Source organism: Durio zibethinus, chromosome 3 (genome assembly GCF_047325235.1).
Source record: "Durio zibethinus cultivar Kanyao isolate XHJ-2024 chromosome 3, ASM4732523v1, whole genome shotgun sequence".
In the NCBI taxonomy this organism is placed as follows: Eukaryota; Viridiplantae; Streptophyta; class Magnoliopsida; order Malvales; family Malvaceae; genus Durio; species Durio zibethinus.
The window spans coordinates 35675846-35700081 of record NC_143164.1 but is presented as its reverse complement, the minus strand read 5'-3'; the positions used below and the strand labels follow the sequence as shown (position 1 = coordinate 35700081).

The 24236-nt window shown below is 31.4% G+C and overlaps 1 protein-coding gene and 1 pseudogene across 2 annotated transcripts; one reads left to right on the top strand and one right to left on the bottom strand.

Moving 5' to 3' along the window:
* The first annotated feature begins 18090 nt into the window (after positions 1-18090).
* On the top strand, positions 18091-19330 carry LOC149519795 (cellulose synthase A catalytic subunit 4 [UDP-forming]-like; annotated as a pseudogene). Its single transcript, XR_016341048.1, has 2 exons — positions 18091-18525; positions 18625-19330. The product of XR_016341048.1 is annotated as a cellulose synthase A catalytic subunit 4 [UDP-forming]-like (transcript).
* An 8-nt stretch (positions 19331-19338) lies between these two features.
* On the bottom strand, positions 19339-23837 carry LOC111283850 (uncharacterized). The gene is made up of 2 exons (XM_022872480.2): positions 20461-23837; positions 19339-20332 (listed from the first exon to the last, which is right to left on the bottom strand). The coding sequence occupies exons 1-2, from the start codon at positions 23792-23794 to the stop codon at positions 19962-19964; spliced, it is 3705 nt and encodes a 1234-aa protein (XP_022728215.2). The 5' UTR covers positions 23795-23837; the 3' UTR covers positions 19339-19961.
* Between the last annotated feature and the right edge of the window lie 399 nt (positions 23838-24236).

Sequence of the window (24236 nt, the reverse complement as noted above, 5' to 3'; positions counted from 1 at the left end):
AAACCGTTATGACACTATGCAAAGGTATATGCGTTTGAGTTAGCTTATAATAAAGTCATGAGTTTATAATGGTCAGTGGATCATGAATTATGATAGTCAGTGGACTACGAGAGTGTGCCAATTAGTGGACTAATTGAGTTTGTGTGGGTCAGTGGACCATGTTTGTGTTATTTGAGAATGATGGCCTTATGAGTTATGGTGGTTAGCGAACCATAAGGTTTTCAATTTAGTGAAGTAAGTAAACGTGACTTAGCTAGTGGATAAAGCCATATGATTTATGTTGGTCAGAGGACTGATTGAGTTGAACAAGCTGATAAACTTGGTATTTTGAGTTGGTTTTGTTCAGTAAATTGGAAGAGTTAAGTAAGGCAAGGGGTAAACCAATTGTGATTGAACCACATATGGGATAATTTGAGTATATGTTGGTAAATGAGAGTGGCCTAGAATTCAAATAAGTCGACGAACCCTAAGTATTGAGTAGGTTAGTGAACCTTGAGTTTGAGCAAATCGAAGGACTTTGTGATTGAAGTGGATTGGTGGATCCTTGAGCATCAAGTGGGCTTAGGTGATGCCCTTATCCAAAGTGGTGCCAATGCAAAATGCATTAGGCTGAAAGTAGATGTGAGCATAAGTATGTGGAACAGTCATTGAGACATGGTTGTAGGTAGAGTCAAGCTTGAGTAAAAGTGAAAGAGAATCATGATTGCTTGTGAAACTGAGCCAAAGCAGTGTAGCCTATAAGACATCTGAGCATGTGATTAAATTTGAGATAGCGATAATAAGGTGCGACCATGAAGGGTAGTTAGCTAGAGGGCCACACCTAGAGAGATGACCTTGGTAAGATTGATAGAATCCATGTTAGAAGATGACCAAAGTGATTGAATGCCACCATGCTAGGGTCTATTATGGGTGGTGTCACATTAGAGCAGTTGACCTAAGCACCACATCCAAAGAGGTGCATCAAAGAATAGGTATCGTAGGGGTACGGTTGGTGTGATAGATCATGTCTAACGAGGTGTATCAATATAGGATAAAATATGTTAGTCATTCATTCAACTAAGGGTCATGATCAATGAGGGTACCTCAAGGTAGCAACTTATAATTATGGGTGAAGCAGTGCAGTGGCATATATGAGTAACAGATCGAGTCTGATGGTTAGATGTGGAAAAAGCATAAGAGGTGTTGTGGATCTAAAATGAAACCCTTCTACATTGGCAATGAATGAATACTATGGGTGGTGCCTTATATGATGGGATCATAACCCAATCCTTGAGGATACAAGTGAGAGACATGAGCAAATGTCAATTGTATGTAATAAGAGAGTTGGTGTGGTCTTAGCATCGATTAGGGCATCAACATAGTAAGTGGGGAAGAATGTTATGGTCATGCCTTAAAATGCCTTGGTCTTGCCATGATTGCCTCGATACAGAGCAATAGACGATACCTAGTCATGGAATGGTGATCCTTGATTAAGTATACGGGTAAGCATGGGCCTTGGTGCGGGCACCCTGAAACTTGTTAGCTAGTTTGGTGTTCTTAGTTGAAGCTTGGTACGGGTACCTTCGATTAGGTTGGTGGAGTAATGAGTGAAATCCTAGCATTCTTACAAGTAAATGAAAGATTGCAAGGCCCTAAATTGGTTAAAGTTAGCCCTGAGCTGGTTGGGGAGAAATGTCCCCATTTTAGACATTATTACAATTTTTGGTAGCATAGTTATGAAAGTTTCTATGCTCTTTATAGGGGTTATCTGATATCAACTTTCTATTACCTTTTTTACTAATAGGTAGGCGGGGGTCTTGGTATTCTAAAGTGAACTACTCCTAGGCACATATGGTGTCTAGATGGGCAAGCATTGTTGAGTCATGAGTGTGGTATAGTGTCTCCTAAGGTCTTATTAAACCCAGGAAGGGTTAGGGTCGACAGGCCTCATATCTTACTTTTACTTTAAACTATGAGGTTAGATGGTAGCATTTATTATGCCCCTCAGTTTTTCCTATTTGATTTGGATTGATAAGTAACTAAGGATCACAAAATGTTATTTGTGTAAGAAGGGCACCAATGAGCCTGAGGGATGAACGGTCTAGCAGGCAGGCACGCTGCTAGATCCTATTACTACTTGATAGCATAGGTAGAAGTGTGCTGCGACTGAGGTAATACACTTGAGCAATTTAATGAGGCACAGACATGATGTTGGGTGTCCATTATGCGAGCAGGCAACTTAAAGCGAGGTTAAGGGGCGAGGCCTCAAGATGTAAGCTTTGTGGTTGGTGAGTTAAGCTTTGTGCAGCTCTGGGCTGGCTATAAACCAAAACTTGTGTTGTGCCTTAAAGTTTCAGACATGAGAGTTTTGGATGGTCCATGCAGGTATGGTGTGTTAGAAAAAATAAATATGAGAATATAAATAATAGAAAAGAATTTTAGCTTTAAGGCATGAATAACACTTTCTTAAAGATAATCATGCCTTTAGATACAATAAAACCTCAAACTTTTTAATCAAAAGTAGTGAAAATGATTATATTGAAAATATATTTATAATGAATGAACAGACATATTCAAATAGTTATGACATTTTGTATAATCATGACCTTTATGAATAATAATCTATTTATATTCAAATAGTTATGACCATTTGTCATATGAAAAATATTTTTATTCAAACATAATTATTTAAAATATGAATAAAATTAATACAAAAATTAACTTTACTCATTAATAATTAAATATTCCTATCTAATGTGGGATGCACCATATTCTAAACTATCAACAATCTTTCACTAGTTTAGAATGTTAGTGCTTAATCTCTAACTTTCCACACAATAAATATTATGAATACAAGAAGGTATTTTTAGATTTAAACATTCAGTTAGCATATATATCTTAGAAATATAATCAAGTTGATGATGTTCACAGATTAAACCTCAACTCATTGTGTTAGAATTGAAGATGTAATACACATAATACTTATTTATTCTTTTATTAGAGGTTTATAACTGTTTTAGCACTATCTTGGTCATATGCTTATCTGATTCATAAATATTTACAATAGAGAGCCTAATTCTTCTTGTTGAAGCGGTACCACTTTTATGTTTATATAGGTAGAGTTTCCATTATGTTTCTATTGCTTTAGACATTTAAAACTCCATTAACAGTGTAAAAACTCATTCTCCCCACCCAATGGATCACATCAGTTTCTAAAATTTGAATGGATTTTACTAGTACTTAACAAACACATAACAATAACTTATTTTTACCCATTAAACTTTGTAATTAGAGTTTACTAATTCAAAATTGGGTTCTTATTATTGGTGTCTAATAGTAAGGGTTTAAATCCATTCTACTTATAGTATTACTAACCAAATATCTTGGAATTCAATTTCCTTTTATGGTAATTATCCTCACTTGATATTAAATCTCAAATATAATCACTTCAGGCTAATATGTTCAAACTTTTCATTTTGCATATCATTTATATGCTTTAGACATCATTGCCTCATTCTTATCATTTTAAGAAATAGTTGGTTTTGGTTGTGGTCACAACTCTATACTCATAAATTTCAACCATTCTATTTTCATGCTTTTATACATCTTTAATACGATTATACTTCTAATACAATTGGATAAACTTAATGAATAAACCAAACCATTTTATCTTTTTAAGATTTTTAAGGACCTTTTTTATAATTTTACTTTGATAAGTATACTAAACTTATTAGTTTAAATAATTTGCTCATAAAATTATACTAAAATCTTACAATACTATGGTGGCAAAATTTATTTCTTTTGATTCATATTACCCCTACCATGTACAAGTATGCATTCTTTTACTAAAAAATGTCTCATTCAATTATCAAGATATTATATATACTTAACCAAGTTACCATTTTATTTATCTTTTCGCTATTTGGTGATTTTTTTTTTTTTAAGTAGGAGATTTTCAAATCCACCTTTAGTGAAATATAACTAGCAAATATCTTAAAAGTTTCAAAACTTTTATATTTTAACTTAATATAAGAGTTTACATCAATAAACAAATTTCAAATATAATCATGCTTATATAGTCTCCTTTTAAGATTTTTTATGTCAATTCATAAATACTTATATGAATTTATTTCATCATGGACACTATTAATAATTTTTATTACCATGAACAAAACCATTTCCACCACCCAAATGGTTCAAATATAATTCCTTTTGCTATTATAAAAGTTTTCATATTCATAAGATCTTTGAATTACTTATGGCTTTCAAAGTAAATATACTTTAAAATTTTTACTATATAAAATCATATATGATAAATCATTTGTATAATCCATGAATTAGGCCAATACATAAGAAAAACCATTACCACAATGTGATCAAGATTGTGGCATCAATTTTGGCTTATGACTATTCTAAACCAACCATAATAATCCATATCATACCTACAAATCATGTAGATTTGGCTATTAAAGTTATCTTATTTATATCGATAGCTTTTAGTAAAAACCAATTATCTCAAATATTATCATGAGTTTTCAATGCATATATTAATTGCCCAATGGCCAATTCTAAATTCATGATTATTGAAATTTCTAAACTTGATTTCAAAATTTTATGAGAACTTTATTTTTCCTCCATTATGTAGCCCAACTATATATCTCTATTATTTACCACTTTTAATTGGTCATAACATTTTTGGATATAAAATAGATTCAAACTTTACTTACGGGACCAATATGCCTATGTATAATAAGAGTTTATAGTATATTTAACTCCTTTAAATATTTTCACAACCATTTTGTGATCAATATGTTCATATCTAGATCACCATATTAACATAAGTTATGAAACATGAATTCAAAGAATCATTTTCATAAAATAGCATAAACAATAATTATAATATGAGTTCTACTCATATTTTATGCAAAAACTCATGATAAATTTGCATTGGTTAAATTATTGATTGGTTAACTCTAAGACTTATGGTTTTCACAAGCCAATATTATTATTTAAGCCTATATGTTAATATGGCGTATAACTGTTACATCCTTGCCATTGTCATGAAACTATTGAAAGCCATGGAAACTTGTGTACTTTTCATTTTAACAGACTACAAAAGGTCATTTTTTCGAGTATAAGAAGTAAAAATGTCTTCATTATTTTTAATCAATAATATATTAATTGGATGATGATATTCTATCTCCATTGTTCATATCTTTCTAAACATATAAGAAAGAAAATTCCATTCCATTCATTTTGTTTTCATAATATATAGCAAACTATACCAATGTTTTTCATGCAATTGCAAAATGGAATTAAACATATGCATGTATCGATGCCTTTGGAACATTGAATTTGCATGGTTTTTTTCTAATTTATAAACATGGCTAATTTAGACATCGATGAGTATTCTTCAAAATGCTAGTAACCGACAAATGTTTCAATATTTTTAATGACATGCCTTTTTTTTTAATCAATCATCTAATTAACCTAAATTGTTGGCCAAATTTTATTTAGTGATACTAACATAAAATTTAAAAAATATAGGGATACCATAGATGTACATACTTAATGTATTTTACATTACCATCACCATTATATATTCATTGTATATAAAATCATTTCTAGTGTAATACACCCAGCAGGCAAAATAATGTCATATTATCAATGTTTCTGATAATAACAATTATTTGGTTTATTATCCACTAATTAATTTATGAAACACCATATCTTAATAATAATTATTCATATATGTCAATTTAATTTTAGTTAGTTTTCATGAAAATTAAACATTAGTCAAAATTTGAACCAATAATAAAATTTTAAAAAAATCAACCTTTTATTTATAAATGATCAACAAAGATAGAACCATACAAATAGCTTAACTTAACTTATTATCTCGATTTTAATGCCATAATTTAAAAATAAAACTAATCTTGCAGCAAAATTTATTTTCTATATATATTCTCTACTTGCAACTAATTTTTCATGATGAATTTCTTTACCCCTTTTAGATTATTTTTATAGAAACCATAAGACAATTTGCCTATTCTATATATAACCAGTACATGACAATTAAACAATTGGTCATTCTATTAGAACCCAACTTAATTCGTTACTTGATAACATGCAATTATTCTTTTGGTCGTAGATCAATTCATGTATTTCTTTGTTATGTTTTTAAGCTATTTCCCATCCATTCTTTATAAGTATCGATTTTGCAAATAGATATAACATAATTCATTAAACCCAATTGTGGAGCAAATTTTAGTATATGTATAAATTTATGTATTGTAATCAATATTTTGTATATTGTGTTTTGACTTTACATACTAATAAAATTAATTGTTAATGTGTTTATCTTATTCAGTCAATCTTTTTACTAGTAATATGTTTATCTTATTCAATCAATCTTCTTACCAGCAATTACACAAAAAATAAAATACATACCTCTAATAAAGATCTTTATGAAAATTATCATTTTGGTCTATGAAAACATTAATCCTTTGACACCTTTAACCTCTTCTAATATTGATCTCCAAATCATGCCAATTTCTTTTCCTTATATTTTTCTCATGCGAAATATAAATTTTTTATAATTGTCTTTAAATTGTTAGAAAAAATAAATATAAGAATAAAAATAATAGAAAAAAATTTTGGTTTTGAGACGTGAATTACACTTTCTCAAAGGCAATTATACCTTTAAGATACAACAAAATTTCAAACTTTCCAACAAAAAATAATGAAAATAATTATACTGAAAGATCTATTTATAATAAATAAATAAACATAAATTTTTATTCAAATGGTTATGATATTTTGCATAATCATAACCTTTATAAATAATAATCTATTTATATTCAAATAGTTATGACTATTAGTCATATGATAATTATTTCTATTCAAATATAATTATTTAAAATATGAATAAAATTAATATAAAAATTAATTTTACTCATTAATAATTAAATTTTTTTATCTAATATGAGATACACTATATTCTAAACTATTAACATAATGTTGGGTTCTCACTATACTAGATTGATATACTGTAATGAGAACAGGGCTACACTCCCTTATGTAAATTCAAGTAAGGTCAGTGTTTAGGACCTTAATGCTTATAGACTTGGATGGGTGCTTGAGACCACCATGAAACTTGTGGACTGATAATGCAATGAGAGTTGGGTTCCTCCCTCAATGAGTTTAGAAATGTTACGCGCGATCCAACAGGTTAAAGCAAAAATAAAGTTTTTGTAAAGGTGGTTTGAAAGATCGATAACGAATTGTCTATAAGAAAATAAACTCATGAAAGACTGACTTCGATTATGAATAATTTTAATACAGCATAGTTATGCAGTTTCAATCTAAAAAATGCGCGGTTAGTGACACCCAGCGTGTAGGCCAACTTTCCATAAATTTTTTAGTCTCTACATGTTTGATGGGTACTATTGAATATTGATGCGCATGGTATAGTCAATAGGTGACAACAAAGTAAATATCAACTTTTGAATATTAAAAGTTTCAAATTTCTGGAGAGATTTTCTTCTACGGATTCATGTTTGATTGTTTCAAACAACCACATTGAAAGAGGCTTATCTGTTTTTTTAAAGCATGAAGAAAAGACTAAAAGATTTTGAATCAAGACTTAATTTAGTTTATTTATATAATTATTTTTTAAAAATAATATTAATGAATTTAAAATTTAAATTTCATCTTAATTTTTTTTATTCTACGATTATAATTTTTTTATATAAAAAATGAAAATCATAAATAACATCAACCAGAAAACTTTTAAATTTGAATGTTCTTCATACTTCATACCTGCCAAGGGTCTTTGAACCTGATGGCACCTTTCTCCCCATGAAAGCATGGTTTGAATAGACAAAACCAGTAAAGAACCTTCCCTTGAGCAAAGTAAGGAAAACACCAAAAGTTTAATTTAAGATTTAATGTTTGAATAATTTTTAATTTTATTTAATCAAAATTATTTTTTTTGAATTTGCTTGATTCAAAATTTTTAACATAGTGTAAACTCCTTGTATTGTTAACTCTTTAATTGTAACACATGTTAACAAAATATAAAAAATTGTAAAAAATTTAAATTAAAAATTTTTTTATATCACTTTCATTTTTGTTAAATGAAAGGATGACACTTTACTCTCTCTCCCCCACTCTTTGTAGTCCTTCAAATCTCTCTTTTATCTAAAATCCTGCAGTTGCTAGCTTGCTTGAGATGAGAAAGTGAGATGATGTTCTTGCAATTAAGCATATGAAAGTGACGATAACACAGCAGTGTTTTGAGTAAATTAAACTTGAGTTTGGTTTATTAAAATGATGTGACCATCCAGGTTGTTTGTAACATCATGATAACGGCAAGAGATGGAATCAATAAAGACATGACTAACTTGGATTTGGGTCTTGGTGAGGAGAATGGAAGGGGAGGAAATAATGGATTTGAAAGAAAATAAAGGGTTTTGCTGAAACCACCAAAACTTATCTTGAAAACCCAACCTCATTTTTAGTAAATAAAAAGACTCCTTTCATTTTTTTTTTATGACTAATTGAACTTTGAGGTGGTTTTTGAACTGGATTTTGGTTTTTATTTTTCATTTTTTTATCTGGATTGTTTTTGATTTGTTGGATTTTTTGGTAGCTGTAATGCTGATGGAGATTATGATCATAGCTCAGAACGAGGTAAGGGAGGTCAAGTTTTCATGGAAGATTGCAATGATTGATGGAGCAGATCGGTTGATGCTCTAGTATAAAAACCAAATCTTGTTTTGAATTAATTAAAAAATGTTAACTTTTATATTAAATCAAAATTAAAGATGATATTTTAAATTAAAAAATCCAAATGTTAAATTGATGTTTAATTTTATATTAAACTAAAATTAAAGATAGTGTTTTTAATTGAGAAAATATTCAAATATTAAATTGCATTTAACCTAGGAAAATAACTAGATATAAAATTAAGGCAGAAAGCATTTATGCTGAAGCAGGAGAAATTGAGCTTTCCGCAGACTTAGGCATCTGCCTGACTAAGCTTTGATTTGTCAGGGTATGTTTCATGTTATCCTTTGTTCGAAAGAAAATCCAATAAGGATAATCTTTTCTTGAAATCTAATCTCTTAATTATTCAACTATGGAAGCTCAAGTATTATCAACATTAATAATATGAACTAATTATGATAAAATAATAGAAACAATTACTTCATTTATGTACAAAACTTTAAATGAATCGAATACGAATGAACGAGTAAATGTTTGTAATTCGTTCGTTTATATTTAAAAGTGTTCAAGTTCGATTCATATTTGGTAAGAAAATTATTTTATTAATTTGAGTTTGATTCGTTTAAATAATAAAATATTTACATTTGATTTGTATTTGATTTAATTAAATTAAACGAATTCGTTCGTAAATATTGAACGAATATATTTACGAACATATATAAATGAACATGTTTATGAATAATAAATAAATTATAATCAAATAAATTTAAATAAATAAATCATAAATTAATATAAACGAACTAAAACGAACATAAATGAACTTTCAAATAAGATTAAGATTAAAGAAAATAATATAATTTTATTAATATTATTATAAACAAACAGTAAACGAACAATAAATAAATAATAAATGAATAAATTTTAAATAAATTTATTCATAAATATAAACAAATCAAATAAATTTTTATTTGTATTTGATTTGTTTAATAAATTAATGTAAAAATATTATTAAAAAATATTATTAAATTTAATAAATAAATAAAAATTAAATATATTCAAGTACAGCTCAAGAATTCTATTTTTTTAATACACCCTTATACATGTGAACGAGAACATTGGCTACCTCTAAATTGATACTCAGAACAAAGACATACGGAATGAGATCCACAATTACTGTTCACACTGTGCTGAAAATAGACCAAACTGTGAAATCTGATGGAGTCGACTCATCCGCAGTTGACATCACAACTGGACGAGAGAGATTTCAGGAAATCCGCTTGTTTTCATTCAAAGTCATCCTGGTAAAAGAAAAGCCAAGTCAAGGGAGTTAAATGCATTCTAACGGCAATAAATTAATATAATCTAATAATATCCGTCATTTTGCCATGAACTCTTAGGTAAGTTAAATCCTATATATTACTCGAATTTAGTACTTAATAAGTTTAAAATTAAATTATTTATCTTATGATTTTAAGTTATGATTTAAAAAAATAAAAAACATTTCAATCAAATAAATATAATAAATATAATAAAAATTTATTCACTCGTAACGAATTGATTTTAAATTAAATGTTAAGCTTAAATTTTTTTTGAGAGATGTATGTTTGAATAGCTGAGAGCTTTTTCTATTAGAATTATGGTAAATGTACTTACAGAGTTGGATGACGAATGAACGATATTACTATTATGTGTGTGGGGTCCAGCCCCAGACTTTTGTCATCTTAAAAGTCTGAAAGTCTTTGCTTCATTTTAATCAAAAGAAAAGCCCATCTTATAAATGATTTAGGTGAGAAAAAATGAGCCGGCAGACAAGAAAAAGAGGATTGTCGTCGGACGAGGGGAAAGAGAAAAACACGGAAGTAGTTAGTTTGATCAGAGGTTAAATGAAGATAGATTTATGATTTAATTAAGTTAAAATTTTATTAGTATGTTTATGATTTAATATTTTAAAAATTAAAAATTAAGTTGAAAAGTTTATAAAAATAAATGTAAAACATATTTATTAAATTATCTATATATAAGATTTTTTAAATTAATTTTTAAATATTGTTTAGTTTTAGTTTTAGTTAAAAAAAATTGTATATATATATTATTTGATGGTTCATTTTTTTTTTATAATGAAAGATTTTTTATGTGAATTTTAGCATGTTTTATTTTTAATTTTTATTTATTTATTATAAATTTATTATAATATATTATTTTCACATTATCGTATTTATCACTGCATGTCTAAAAGTTAATTTTCTCACATGAAAAAGCGTACAGCAAACATTCAAGGAAACTCCCTCATTTCCTTCTTTTTTATTCACAAATCAAAGTTTTAAGAATGTTTTTTGGGTGGACCTAACTCTGAATATTAACTAGTGATAGTCAAGCAATGGATTGACTGACCACAAAAAAGAAGAGCAAATAGACAGAGAAAATGACAGAACTTATTTTCCATTGAACCCACCAAGAAAAGATGCATGGAGTATCCCAAACGATTCTCTATTGGAAAGACTTAAATGGAAAATCGAAATCAACAACCAAATAAAACCAATGGTCAGTCAACGAAAAAGTTGTCAAGCAAAGTTGTTGCTGGTTCCCATCATTCTTTACTTTTAAAAGATTCACCAAAGAATAAAATGAAAGTTAGGCTCAGTTTATTTTACAAAAAATAATTTTTAAAAAATAATTATTGTATTTTAAGATATTTATTTGACAAAAATTAATTGATTAATGAAAAATAATTTATTGATCAATAAACACTAAGATATTTTTTTAGAAACTGTCTTATCATTTTGAAAAAAAAAAAGATAATTTTAAGAGAGTTATTTATAAGTAGAAATATTTATCGATGTGTTTGAGTATAATTTTACTCAAATTGGATTTTGCACATTTTTTTTTAACTCAAACTTAATTTGATCAACCCAAAATATTATTATGTTAATAAATCATATTTTAATTTAATTTTATTTAAAAAATTAAAATATTAATAGTAAAAGATTTTTAATATTTTAATATTAAATATTTTTATAGTTTTACTCAAGTATAACTTTGAACATAATATTTTAAGTTCGAACTTAATTTGATTTGATTTAAAATATTATTATATTAATAAAAAAATTTATTTAATTTTAATTAAAAAATTAAAATATTTACATTAAAAGACTTTTGATATTTCAACTTTAAATATTTTATTTTTTAATTTACTAAACATAAATATTTTTAGTATTTCAATAATAAATAATATTATATTATATTTAAGAATAAGTAAAAATATATAATAATATTTTTATTATTTTAATAATTAATGTTAAATAATATAATAGTATTATTTTCTTAATATGAATATTTTTAATAATTTCTTATTATTTTTTAGTTTAAAATATATAATTTTATATTTTTATTTATTAAGGTATTTATATTACTATTTTAATAATAAATATAAATAAAAAAATTTAATAAAAAATTTTTTTGTTATGATTTCTAATAGATAGTTTCAATATAAAATATAAACATTTTAATAGTATAAATATTTTAATAATAAATATTACTATTTTAATATTAATAAAAATGATATTTTAAAAATAGTAATACTATTTTAAATATTTTGAAATATTAATATACAGAATATAAATAGTTTTATTTTAAGTATTTTTATATTAATATAATATTTTAATATTAAATATTATTACTAAAATATAATTATTCTTGAATATTAACAATTTTAATAATAAATAATTTCAATATAATTTAATAATAAATATTTTTTAATATTTTAATAGTTATATTAATATTATTTGAAAAAGAAACATATTTTCTAAAAAATAACCAAATAATAGAAAAAAATTTTCATTTACTCATCCAAATAACAAAAAACTTTTACTTTTTCAAAAAATGTAAATATTTTTTAAAAAAATTTCTAGAAAGTCAATTTTAGTGAAAAAAAAGGGAACTTTATTAGTTCTGAAGTTATAAAAGCTGTAATTACGGGAAAATCATTAGGAGAAAAATTTTGTTTGGTATTTACTTTTTTTTGATGAATGAAAAAAAATAAAAAAAAATAAAATTTTAATAAAAACTAAAGATAACATCTTGGTCCATTGTTGGTGAGGATGTTACAAATGCTATATTGCATTTCTTTCAAAGTGGGCATATACTTTCCTCATTTAACTCAATCATTATCATATTAGTTTCAAAGTGTGCAAATCCAAGCAGGATTAGAGATTACAGGCCTATATCATGTTGTACTATCATTTATAAGTGCATTAGTAGGATTTTGGCAAATATACTTAAAAATATCCTACCAAATATCATAAGAAAAAGCTAAAGTGCTTTTATAGAAAAGAGGAGCATCATAAACAATGTGCTTATAGCACATAAAATGGTAAAAAGGTATGGTAGAACCACATTATCCCCAAAGTGTGTTACAAAGGTTGATTTGCAAAAAATTTTTGATACATTGAATTAAAATTTTATCCATAAAATTTTGGTAGCCATTGGATTGCCTTCAAAATTTATAGGCTGAATCAATAATTGTATTACAACCCTAATGTCTTCTATATCATCTAATGGAGGGCTAGTGGGTTATTTTCAAGGAGCTAGAGGAATAAAATAAAGGGATCCACTTTTCCCTTATCTGTTTACTTAAACAATGAATGTGTTGTCAATAATGTTAGTTGAAGCTGCCAAGTTTGAAGTGTTTGCCTATCATTTTAAGTGTAGGAAGATCAAGCTGACACATTTATGTTTTGCAAATAATTTGTTAATTTTTGCAAAAGGAAGCAAGGATTCAATTATTGGTGTCAAGGAGTTTATGCAGGCTTTTTACTTGTTCTTAGGGCTGCAACTTAATTGTGAAGAGAGTGAGATATATGCCACAAGAATAGGTAAGGAAAAGATCCAATCAATTTAACAAGCCATATGATTCAAAGTAGGCTCACTCTTTCTTAAATACCTAAGAGTTCCACTGATCACCAGAAGACTCACCACAAAAGATTATGCTCTATTACTTGAAAGGATCACAACTAGGATTAAATGATGGACTAGTAAGCACTTATCTTATGTTGAAAGACTACAACTAATCCAATCAGTACTTTTTAGCTTACATAATTATTGGTGTAAACACTTTATATAGCCTAAGCATATGTTAAAGAAGATCAATTAGCGATGTTCTAACTTCCCTTAGAAAGGCTAAAAGGGGATTGCCAGAGAGGCTAAAGTCAGTTGGGAAACCATTTGCCACCCTAAGTCTGAAAGAAGGTTAGGTATCCAATACACACTAACTTGGAACATGGCATGCATGATGAGAAACATTTGGTCTATTTTTTCAAAAACAGGATCTATGTGGATAGCTTAGATTAAAACTTATGTCTTGAGGCAGAAGTATATGACAAGTTGTACCACAACAGGGTAATAGTTGGGGCTGGAGAAAACTACTTCAACTTCTGACTATTGCATGCCAATTCATCAAACAAAAAAATGGTGTTGAGGTGTGGCTTGTCCCTAACAATGGCTGTTTTGTTGCAATAGTTTAGAATGAGATAAGATATAAGCAAAGAAATGTTACGTGGCATAAATTAATACGGTTTCAGTATCATATCCTGAAACACTCAATTATTGCATAGATGACTATACTAAACAGGTTTCTAACAAAAAAATAGGTTGAGAAATTGGAGAATGGAGGTGGATGAAAAGTGCTGCCTATGTCAACATGAAAGGGAATCTAAGAACCACCTATTTTTTGGTTATAAATATGCAAAAATGGTGTGGAGAGAAGGGCATTACGGTCATACAGGATTGATAGAGTAGTCAAAGAGTGAATTGAAAACTGAAATGGGTAGTGACAAGGACAAAAGGTAAGGCATTGATATCAATAGTATTATGTATTACTTGAAATGTTCATATATACCATATATGGAGAGAAAAGAACTACAAATTATTTAAGAATAAAGAAAGAATAAAAGAACAAGTGTATGAACGGATTAAAGAAGCTATCAGGACTCGATTACATAGATTGCATTTGATTGTTGCTGACTCAGTCAACAAGAATTTGTACGATGCTTGAAATATAAATAAAGTTTTATTGCATAATAATTAGAATATGATTTGATTGTATATATGGAATGAATGTATTGTAGCAATTTAATGCTTCTTTAGGTAAATAAAATACAACTTATCCAAAAACAATAAAAAATAAAAATGTTTATAAAAAAAATTCCTGATTCTATCAATCTGTTTTAGGGTTGAAGAGTAAATTTACCAACATATTATAATTGGATATTAAAATTTATTACTGTATTTTGATTTGATTAAATTTTCCATTGTATTTTTTATCACCCAATGATAGTTTGACATATTGTGCTAATTAATGTCAATTTTTAGCAGTTGTTTACTTATAATATATATATATATAATTATTGATAGATTTATCAATTTTATGATGTTCAGAAAAATTTTTTACAATTTTTTGCCATTTTTAGGGGTATCCATAAAAAATTTAAAGACTGTCTAATAAAAAATTTTCTTTTAAATTTCGTTATTTTTTAATTTTGGAGCATTAAATGTGGCTTGCAACTTGATTAACCCTAGTACAATGAAATAAAAGTTTATAACCTTAATTACTTATGGTGTTTATGTTGAATTTGTTTGTTCTAATTGCATCCAAAAAGAAAAATGTACACCAATCAAAGCAAGCAATATTAGAGTGAACTCTAGGGTTAAGTGTCTGAGCACAAACCTAATTATATCTCAAAAGATTTAAAAAAAAAAGAAGAAAAAGTTACGTATAGTTTGATGAGAATGGTGTTAGGCTAAAAGTCTCAAATTCAATCACAACAGCAGAAGTAAAATCAAACAATAAATCAAACACACAAGAGATAACAATTTAACGTGATTCGATCTAACTGACCTACATCCACGGATGAGAAACAAGATCCACTAGTTGTAGAGAATTACAAACTTATATCAAATTATCAATCTCACTCAACAATCAATACTCATAAGACACTCTCAATCTTCTCTAGTCCTATGAAGTATTCTTAACCCAAACAAATACAAACATAAACCCAAACCCTTGTGCACCCTTTCAATATAACCAAACACATACCCATATGCTCCCATACATCATACATATGTGGACTTTCTCAGTCTTCTCTAGTCCACTCACAAACAAACATACACACTCATAAGACGTAGAGCCCCAATACTCCTATGAGGTATCTATCCCACAAAATCTTACAACTCTCTTACATTTTTTTCTTATATCTAACACTGTAGAGACTTCACTTATTTATAACCATACAAACTTATCCATTAAGAATCTCTCTCCTCTTAGAATTCTTCTCGTGTAAGTTAAACTTGCCTATTAAGAATTCATTTTCTTTTAGAATTTTTCTCTTGCAAGTCAAACTTACCTATTAAGAATCCTCTTTCTCTTAAAATTCTTCTTTTGCAAGTCTTTTTATCCATCCAGCAATATCTAACAAATCTCAAACAAATCCCAAACAAATCTCTTATGAGATTTGAGTCAATATTCCTAACAATCTTCACCTTGACTCATATTCTATCAAATCATCTATCTTCATGCTAGACATGTTTAGCTCCACCTGTAATGGAAGTTTGACAATCATCTTCTCTTCTTTTGTGTTTTCATGCTTCATACAAACCAATCCTCAATCTTCAAAACTTAAACTCGAACTCTTCTCTTGAATCGAGCTTTTCTGGACTTGCTTCTTATCATGTCTCAAACCATGCACTTTTCACATCTTAAACCTTTAACTCTTCTCACATCTTGAACTTTTAGCTCTTTATTGTCTCGAACCTTCGGTTCTTTTCACATCTTGAATCTTCAACTCTTCTCACGTTTCGAACATTCAGCTCTGATATCACTTATTGGGGAATACCACAACTCTGATACCATTTGTTGGACTAAAAGCCTCCAATCCAATCACACCAGCGAAAGCAAAATCAAACAATAAATCAAACACACAAGAGACAACAATTTAACTTAGTTCGATCCAACTGACCTACATCCACGGATGAGAAACAAGATCCACTAGTTGTAGAGAATTACAAACTTATATCAAATCATCAACCTCACTCAACAATCAATACTCATAAGACACTCTCAATCTCCTCTAGTCCTATGGAGTATTCTCAACCCAAATAAACACAAACCCAAACCCTTGTGCACCATTTCAACATAATCAAATACATATTCATATGCTCCCATACATCATATCTATGTGGACCCTCTCAGTCTCCTCTAGTTCACTCACAAACAAACATACACACTCATAAGACGTAGAGCCCCAATACTCCTATGGGGTGTCTATCCCACAAAACCCTACAACTCTCTTACATTTTTTTCTCATACCTAACCTTATAGAAGCTTCACCTATTTATAACCATACAAACTTACCCATTAAGAATCTCTCTCTTCTTATAATTCTTCTCTTGTAAATTAAACTTGCCTATTAAGAATCCCTTTCTTTTTAAAATTCTTCTCTTGCAAGTCATACTTACTAATTAAGAATTTTCTTTCTCTTAAAATTCTTTTTTTGAAGTCTTCTTGTCCATCTAATAATATCTAACAAATCTCAAATAAATCTCTTATGAGATTTGAGTCAAGTAACAAATGTAATGACGTTGCAAGAAAAACAAACAATATATATATATATATATATTGAAAATTTTCCAAATTTGCGTTGTTGGACAGTGAAGTTATAAAAGAAAAAAAAATTGATAAAACTTCTTCCTTATATATATATATTGAAAATTTTCAAAATTTGCATTGTTGGACAGTGAAGTTATAAAAGAAAAAAAAAGTTCGATAAAACTTCTTCCTTACATATTTGGTTCAGAATATAGAATGAAATCATGTAGCAAAACTAGCGAATGAAAATAAGTCATTAAAGCTTACGGTGCCATCCACTGTATTAAGCCTCATTTGGGTTGAATCAAATATTTCCGTCAACAATCTCTTCATCAAGTAAAACCCTTTGCATCTTACATTCCATATGATTAACAAGAAAGGTTTTCAACCTGAGGACCTAATTTTTTGTGCCAAAACCTATCTCTGTCAACACCATCAACAATCCTGGTTTTCACTTCATCTGCATTTTAACCATTTTCTACTGCCAGTGATGATTTTTACATTTTTTTTATTTCCCTTTTACCAGTCTATGGAGTCAGATATCTCTAGGTTCTTTCTCTATATGCCTTTCAATTAGTGCAGAATATCAAGCAGAAGCAGTATTTCAGTCCCTCACAACTTTCCTTCCATCGTCTTCTAGCTCATTACTGGCAGAATGAGCGGCATCAGCTTCACTGCCGGCATCCTCCTTCACAGGAACCCTTAGCTCTGAAGCACTGTTAGTACCATGGGATGAGGATGGATCAGGCAAATCAATATTTCAGGCCCCTGGTCCCTGTAAATATACTTGAGGGGATTACTGAAGATGAAAATTGTTTCCTTTACAGATTGGATGGATTTATGGGTTAGTCACAGAAGATATTTTAACAGGTTTCAAGATGCACTGTAGAGGATGGAAGTCAGTTTACTGTGTACCAAAATGACCAGCATTCAAAGGGTCAGCTCCAATCAATCTATCAGATCGTTTGCACCAAGTTCTGAGATGGGCACTCGGCTCTGTAGAAATTTTCCTCAGTCGTCATTGCCCACTTTGGTATGGCTATGGTGGAGAACTGAAATGGCTGGAGAGGCTTGCTTACATCAACACTATCGTTTACCCTTTCACTTCGATCCCTTTGCTCGCATATTGTACCATTCCTGCGATTCGTCTCCTGACTGGAAAATTTATCATCCCAACTGTAAGTATTATTGGAGATTGCCTGGTAAAACGTTCTGAAATCAGATTTTTATTCCAAGAACCTGATTCTTTAAGCTTGACCATTTTGTTTTCTTTGCAGCTGAACAATCTTACAAGTGTACGGTTCTTGGCAGTTTTCCTTTCCATCATAGCAACTGGTGTGCTTGAACTTCGATGGAGCGGAGTTAGCATCCAAGACTGGTGGCGCAATGAATAATTCTGGGTGATTGGTGGTGTCTCTGCACATCTTTTTGCTGTCTTCCAAGGCCTCCTCAAAGTCCTTGCTGGAGTTGACACCAACTTTACTGCAACAGCAAAAGCCGCAGATGATACCGAGTTTGGCGAGCTTTACCTCTTCAAATGGACCACCCTCCTAATCCCTCCAACAACTCTAATAATATTGAACATGGTGGGAATCGTGGCTGGGGTTTCTGATGCTATTAATAATGGTTATGGTTAATCGGCAAGCTATTCTTCGCCTTCTGGGTCATTCTTCAGCTCTATCCTTTCCTTAAAAGTTTGATGGGAAAGCAAAACAGGACTCCAACCATTGTTGTATTGTGGTCTATACTTCTTGCATCAATTTTCTTACTGGTCTGGGTTTGGATTGATCCTTTCTTGTCCAAGCAAACAGGTCCTGTCCTCAAACAATGTGGTGTGGAGTGCTGATGCGTTATAATCTTTCTCATTATTTCCTTTTGGCTGTATGCCACTATTGTTTGCCTTGATTCTCCAAATCTTTTCGAACGTTTTGAATGAATTTATATTGTGTATAAAGTCACTTAAGATGTTTGTAATGCAAGAAAGGGTGTGATTGACCAATACAAGCATGTAAGATCTTTATTATAAACAAAACAAATTGCCTACTTACTCCATAAATTGTACAAGGTGACTACCTTTCCAGAACTCCATTGTAGTCGCAGGTCAATGGCACATTTTCCAAGGTAAGTGGACAGTATATATTGCAGGAGCTAATGTTCCCACTTAAGTCAAAAGTCAATTTCTGACCAGAGAAAAAAAAAAAACTTTGTAATAAGGGCTATACTAATTCTTACTCTACTTAAAAAACAATGCAAAGACTGAAGTTTTCGCACTAAAAAAGTAAGGGTTATGTAACAAAAATGTTGAATATTGCTCTTGCAATTTGATAATTGGTAGTTGAAGCATGGAGGAAAAGTAGAGCCAGTGAAAATTGGTCCCCAGTCTGGCGTCAACCCAGGACTGCTCTGCAGCCAACACGTTCTGAACTTTTGAATTCCAATCTCTTGTTGGATATGGGTTATAATGAAACAAATACACTGTAACAGAAGAAAAATACGGTACAAGGCACAAGCATATTACTTTACGTAACAAAAATGTACTAAAAACTGGCTGCTAAATTAACTACTGGTATTTGCCTCCCCAGATTGAAAAACTCCTATTTTTTGTGTCTTTGTTCTATTTCTGGAAGCTAGATAGTTTGCTAATAGTTATTGCTCCCAGTGGCTCACCCAAGCAGGCCTGTGTTCTTGCTGATAATTCTTGTGCCACAAAACGCATTGTTGGTCGTGACTCGGGTACGGAACGTATGCACGCTAAGCCTAAGGTGACAACAAATACAATGTCCTCTGCTATTTGGTCAGTGGGAGGTGGAAGTCGTTGGTCCATGAGATCCTTCAGAAGCAATTCTTTGTTGTTTGATAACAACGCCACTGATGACAGGGAATTCAAGAGCTCCCCTGGGTGCTTTCCCATCATAATCTCTAATGCCACCACTCCAAAGCTGTAAACATCGCAATTTGTTGTGACCCGCATTGTGAGTGCAAGCTCTGAAGACCAAGAAATTAAACAAAGTCAGCAATCAAATTACAATGGAAAACTAAGAAGAAAAAAAAGCTACTGCCAATTTACCAAAGCATCATCTAATGAAACATAGTTAACTAAACTGTTTACTAACCTGGTGCCATGTACCCATAAGAACCAGCAACTGTGGTCCAGTTGGATGAATTTGGATTCAACAACCTTGCAGTGCCAAAATCCGAGAGCTTTGGCTCGTATTCTTCTTCAAGCAGAATGTTATTCAAAGTTATGTCTCGGTGAATAATAGGTGGAGAGCAATCATGATGCAAGTAAGCAATTGCATGAGCTAATCCTTGCACAATTTTCACCCTTGTAGCCCATCCTAACTCCACTTCCTTTTGTGATCCATATAATACACGTCCCAAACTACCTCTTTCCACATGCTCATAAACCAAGTATATGCCACCCCCTTTAGAGCAGTATCCATACAACTTTATGATATTCCGATGCCTAATTTCTGTCAACATATGAATCTCATTCTCAAAACTCCTGAGGTTTGTTACTTGAATATCGCTGGAATCTGACAAATTGAGTTTTTTAACTGCAACAACTTCACCTGAGGGCAATACTGCTCTGTAAACGCTTCCAAATCCTCCTTTCCCAATGCAGTACTTATCAGCAAAGCCTTCTGTGGCTTTTTCAATGTGACTAAATTTGAATTTTCCTTCTCTTTCCCAAATGGTAGACTCAGAAACATCAGTCCTTTTACTACCTTTAATCTCCTCATCAAGCATTTTGCTTTGCCTGTGACAAAGAAACACTCCAGCAGCAATTGCTGCTAGAATTAATATGCCACAGATGGGAACAATGATAGCGATAAGAACATTCTTGGTGTTGGACTTGTTCTTTGTGGGACTAGAAATGCAAGGAGTTAATCCTTCAGCATCTCCACACAAACCAAAGCAAGGAGTTAATCCTTCAGCATCTCCACACAAACCTGAGTTTCCAACAAAAGCATTTCCAGAAGCTTTTTGGAACACACCACCACTTGGAATCGGGCCTGTTAATTCATTGTAGGAGAAATCAAATGAATGGAGACTAATCATGTTGGACAATGAAGTCGGGATTCTGCCTGAGAGATCGTTACGTGAAACGTTTAGATATTCCAACGATGCTAGCTTCCCTAGGTCTTGAGGGATTGAACCTGAGAGTGAATTGCTGCTGAGATCCAGCAAGTACTTCAAAACTGATAAGCTACCTATTTCTCGTGGAATTTCACCAGATAAATTGTTGTGGCTCAAGTTCAAGCTCAATAACCTGCTATAATTCTCAACTGCTCGTGGTATTTCTCCTGCCAATTTGTTCCCCGATAGATCAAGGTACTCTAAACTCACCAAGTTGCCCACAATCTGAGGGATTTCACCTGTCAGATGATTCTGGCTCAAATTGAGGTTGAACAACTTGCTCAAGTTTCCCAGTTCCAAAGGGATATCTCCGGTCAACGCATTGACCCCCAGGTTCAGAACACGCAACTGACTCAACTTCCCAAGCTCAGCAGGAATTCCACCAGAAATTCTGTTTCTGTCCATTTGTAGATTGGTGAGTTTTTGGCATTCTCCCCACTCTGGCGAGATTTCACCGGTAAATTGATTGTCACTAAGATCAATAAAGTCAAGATTAGGATGAACTCCAAATGCAATGGTGATGTTAGCAGTAAATTGGTTCCCATCAAACCGGACTCTTTTTAGCCCTGTACAGTTCCTCAAGCAAGCTGGCAATGACCCTGTGAACATATTTTCATTAACCGTGAAATTTTCAAGGGCAAGACCACTGCACAATTCAGGCGGCAATTGTCCAGAGAAGCTGTTGTTGGAAAAGCTTACATAATTCAACTGAGGACTATTCTTCCCAAAATCCCGAGGAATGCTACCCGAGAAATTATTCGTGAACACGGAGAATGCTAATATGCTAGTGAGGTTAGAAATTGTGTCCGGTAATTTCCCATGAAAGACATTTGTGTTGATATCAAGAGACTGCAGGGATGTCATTTTTCCAACCTCTGGTGGAATTGTGCCGCTAAGATTATTATAGAAAAGCTGTAAACCTTCAAGGTTTGAAAGATTCCATATAGTAAGAGGAATTGGACCCGACAGCTGATTTCCAGAAAGGTCTAAAGTTTTCATGGAATTCAAGTTTCCAATCTCTGAAGGAATCGAGCCAGAAAGTTTATTGTTATAGAGAAAGAGGAAGCGGAGCTTTGTCAATTGGCCTATTTCTGGTGGAATCCTCCCTGTGAAAAAATTGTTTTGAAGTTGCAAAGACGTCAAGTTGGTCCAATTAGAAATGAGAGATGGTGGGATCTCGCCTTCAAGAGAATTTTCAGATAAACCCAGGTCAGTTATTTTTGTAAGTTGTGACAAGGAGATTGGCAACTTCCCACTCAGTTGATTCCCAGCTAAGGCCAAAAAGGTGAGGTTAGTACAAGAACCAAGCTCGGATGGGATTGTAGAATTTAAGTCATTCGAGTGAAGATCAAGTTTCTTGAGCTTTTTTAGTTGGCCCAAAGAAGATGGAATATTCCCTTCAAACGAATTTTCAAGCAATTCAATTGTTTCAAGATCAGACATGGCTCCTATACTCTCAGGAATTGAACCATTCAACTTATTGGTTCCTAGTTGAAGATCTATGAGTTTTGAAAGCTGGGAAATGTTTGACGATAATGATCCTTCAAAGGAATTACTTGAGAGATTGAGACACTCAAGCTTGCTCAGACTGGTGTACAAAGATTCTGGTATTGGACCAATCAATCTATTCAATGACAAATCTAGGAAAGTGAGATTATGACAGTTGAGTATAAATTGAGGGAATTCCAATTGAAGTTCATTGTAAGCTAGGCTGAGGTGTGTCAACAAAGGCATGGCCATGAAATTGGACGAGTCAGAAGAAACAAAGTAGTTGTATCCAAGGTCGAGGTACCTTATATTTTGGAGATTGCTAACTTGATGAGGAATGATGCCACTGAGATTGTTGTTGAATAGACTCAGATATTGAAGCTCTGATAGACGACCCATCTCCAGCGGTATGTTTCCTTGAAAAGAGTTGTTGCTCAAATCCAAGAAAATCAGCTTGGTCAAAGTACCAATGGCGGACGGTATTCGCCCATTCATAGTGTTATTCATGAGGTCAAAGCGCGTGAGATTGGCAAATGGAGTGAAATTGAATTGAGCGATGGAACCAGACATGTTTGCATTGGATAAGTTGATTTCTGAGACTGTTTCACTGCCGTCGCAGGTAATGAGAGTCCAGTTACAGAGGTTGTTGAGATTAGACAGGGACCAAGAATTGAGAGAAGGTGGCGAAAACAACAAGCTGTTCTTCCATTGGACGAGTGCTTCCGCTTGTGTTCTTGCTGAACAGGTGATCTTCAATGGAAGCAAAGAAAGCATGACAACATGGAAGAGAACAAGACAGGGATTTGGAAAAGTCGACATGCTTTTAAGTTGGGTTGAGTTCAGAAATATTTCAGATGAACTTTCTTATAGACAAGAGAAAGGCATATATTTTCCGCGTGAACATTCAATTTCCAAGTCTTCTTCAGGCTCCATCAATTGCTGTCGCCCAATACTCCTTAATCAATTAACTATGGACCAAATGCTGCATCCCCACTAATATTTTGATGACCGGAGCATAAATTTGATTTGAGAAGGTGATTCGAGGTCACCATATGCCCAGTGTCATGGTTAGGCCTTGGTGTGCCTTAGTCTTACCATGATTGCTCCGATACAGAGTAGCGGACAAAACCTAGTCCATGGGATGGTGATCCTTGATTAAGTGTTCAGCCAACTAGGGGCTTTGGAGCAAGTTTGGTGCAGGCACCCTGGAGTTTGTTAGTTGATCTGGTGTTCTCAGTTGGAGCTGGGTGTGGGCACCTTC

Excerpts from the sequence above, each read along its gene's own strand:
- LOC111283850 (XM_022872480.2), bottom strand. The coding sequence starts at position 23,794 with ATGTCGACTTTTCCAAATCCCTGTCTTGTTCTCTTCCATGTTGTCATG. Across the intron at positions 20,333-20,460 it reads TTATGGGTACATGGCACCAG|AGCTTGCACTCACAATGCGG; the intron begins GTTAGTAAACAG and ends CTTGGTCTTCAG.